Here is a 1,943-nt window from a genome sequence, read left to right on the forward strand (position 1 = left end):
CGTGGGCCTGGGGTTCCAGCGGGCACGGGGAGCGGGTGTCAGGGTTGCGGGCCTGGGATTCCAGCGGGCATGGGGAGCAGGAGTCGGGGCACTGCACATCCTCCCTCCTAGGAGGCCCTGCACCCTGGCCCGGGACTGTCACGCCCACCCCCTTGGAGCAAGTGGCAGCAGCTTTGTGGCTATTGGGGCAAGCATGCACCTCAGGTGCAGGGCTTGTTCTCTGGTTCACACCCCACCCCATTGCTGGTTGGAATAGCAGCAGACACCAGATCCAGAATGGGCCAGATTCTGACTTCTGGATTCCCCGCATTGGTCAGCATCTCTGAGGTCAGGTAGGACAAATTAAGTGCTGCTGGCTGAGGGGCCGGAGTTCCCAGCCTCTCTAGTGAAGGGCCCAACCTCAGAGACCTGACTATATACCATCCCTTGCTCCCAGCTGTTCCTGCCTTCAAACCCAAGCTGTGGGGTTTGCTTCAGTCGGCTGGAAGGCACTGGCTCTCTGAGGTCCTAGGAGTGTGCAATAGTGGAAGACCTAGGCATCAGAGTGCCTCCCCTGTCCCAGAAATGACCCATGTGGAAGCTGAGGCAGCTTTATTGAAAGGAAGGTCAGTGAGTGGGTCTCACAATTTGATCTGCCCCAGGGTGGGGCTGGGAGGTTATGGAGAACGCAGTCCTGGGGTGGAGGAGGCCCTCAGAATCACACCTCCAGGTGTCACACCTCCAGGTGTCACACCTCCAGGTTGGACTGAGAGGAGCTGGGCTTGTGACCCGCGGGGTTCTTACGCATCACGGTGCCCGGCGCTAGGGGGTGGCCAGTGGCGAACCACGTGCCGGTAGGAGGTGACCAGGTGGTCGAAGTAGTTGATGTTGAGTTTCCGGGCGATGTAACGGCCCAAGTATTCCATTTGCTGTGGGAGCAGGTGGCACTCAACTGGGGCTGGGACAGGACAGACCCCAAGTCGCCGTCCAGGCGTCTCCTTCCCCTACCAGGCCGTATCCCCAGTCCTGCCCGAAGCCCTGGCGCCCTCTCCGGCACCCAGCAATGAGGACTGCATTGTATTTACCCTCTGCGTGAGGAAACGGCCCCACCCAAAGACCTTAAACAGTGATCGGTGTCATCCTGTTTCGAGAGAGGGCGCGTGTCTGGGCAGAACCCACCTCGTAGCGCTCCGACAGCTGCACCAGCACCAGCGGCTCCAACCTGTGGCCGCCGAGGACCAGCTGGAAGAAGCACCTTCCGTAGGCTGCGGGGAGAGTGGATCAGCCGGCCTGACCGCCCCTCTGACCTCCCAAGCGGCCTCCCCGTCCCTGGCCCACCCTCCCGGCCAGTCACCGTCGGAGTTGAGGGCCAGGCGCACGTAGACCAGGTGCAAAGGGCCCTGGCACACGGTGCGGCCCTGAATGGAGAAGTGGTACACGCCGCGCGTGTGGTTCAGCACCAGGCGGCGCCGCGGCAGCGACGAGATCACGAGCCACAGGCCCACGCCCACGCCGTACGCGAGGAAGACCCAGGTCTGCTGCTTCTGTACCTGCGGGCGCCGCAGGGAGCGTCTGAGCTGAGCTGCGCGAGGCCGGCCCTTGGGGGAGGAGGGCGATGGGGGTCGGGCCCAGGGGCTCACACCTCTCTCAGGGAGCCCAAGCTGACCAGGGCCACGCAGACGACAAAGAGCAGCATCCCCTTCCACAGCGTGTCCACGTAGTACTCGAGCACGAACACTGGGGGCGGCGCGGCGCATGAGGACGCCCCGGCCCTGCCCGCAGCCGGGGGTGGCGGTGCCAGGGCATGGCCCTGACTGGCTGGGTCCGCGCAGGGCTAGGGGAGGCGGTGTCTCGGCCTGCGGTGTCTCCGCCCCCAGGAGCACCGACTGGCCCCGCCCAGGGCCCTGGCTCTGCCCACCTGGCTCCGCCCTATTCAGGCCCGTCCCCGGACCCGCCCCACCCCG

General features: G+C 64.8%; 2 protein-coding genes across 5 annotated transcripts in view; both read right to left on the reverse strand.

Annotated features, from left to right (window-relative positions):
* The window catches only part of CPSF1 (cleavage and polyadenylation specific factor 1), a 64,545-nt gene that overhangs the window by 44,490 nt on the left and 18,112 nt on the right, over positions 1 to 1,943 (reverse strand). The window lies entirely within an intron of this gene.
* The window catches only part of TMEM249 (transmembrane protein 249), a gene marked incomplete at its 5' end in the record, with an annotated part of 1,766 nt that continues 405 nt past the window's right edge, over positions 583 to 1,943 (reverse strand). Inside the window, 5 exon segments of the mRNA XM_026449703.1 lie at positions 583 to 796; positions 798 to 908; positions 1,159 to 1,244; positions 1,334 to 1,529; positions 1,622 to 1,716. Coding sequence (XP_026305488.1) covers positions 728 to 796; positions 798 to 908; positions 1,159 to 1,244; positions 1,334 to 1,529; positions 1,622 to 1,716 — 557 coding nt within the window.

This window comes from Piliocolobus tephrosceles, chromosome 7 (genome assembly GCF_002776525.5).
Source record: "Piliocolobus tephrosceles isolate RC106 chromosome 7, ASM277652v3, whole genome shotgun sequence".
Classification (NCBI taxonomy): Eukaryota; Metazoa; Chordata; class Mammalia; order Primates; family Cercopithecidae; genus Piliocolobus; species Piliocolobus tephrosceles.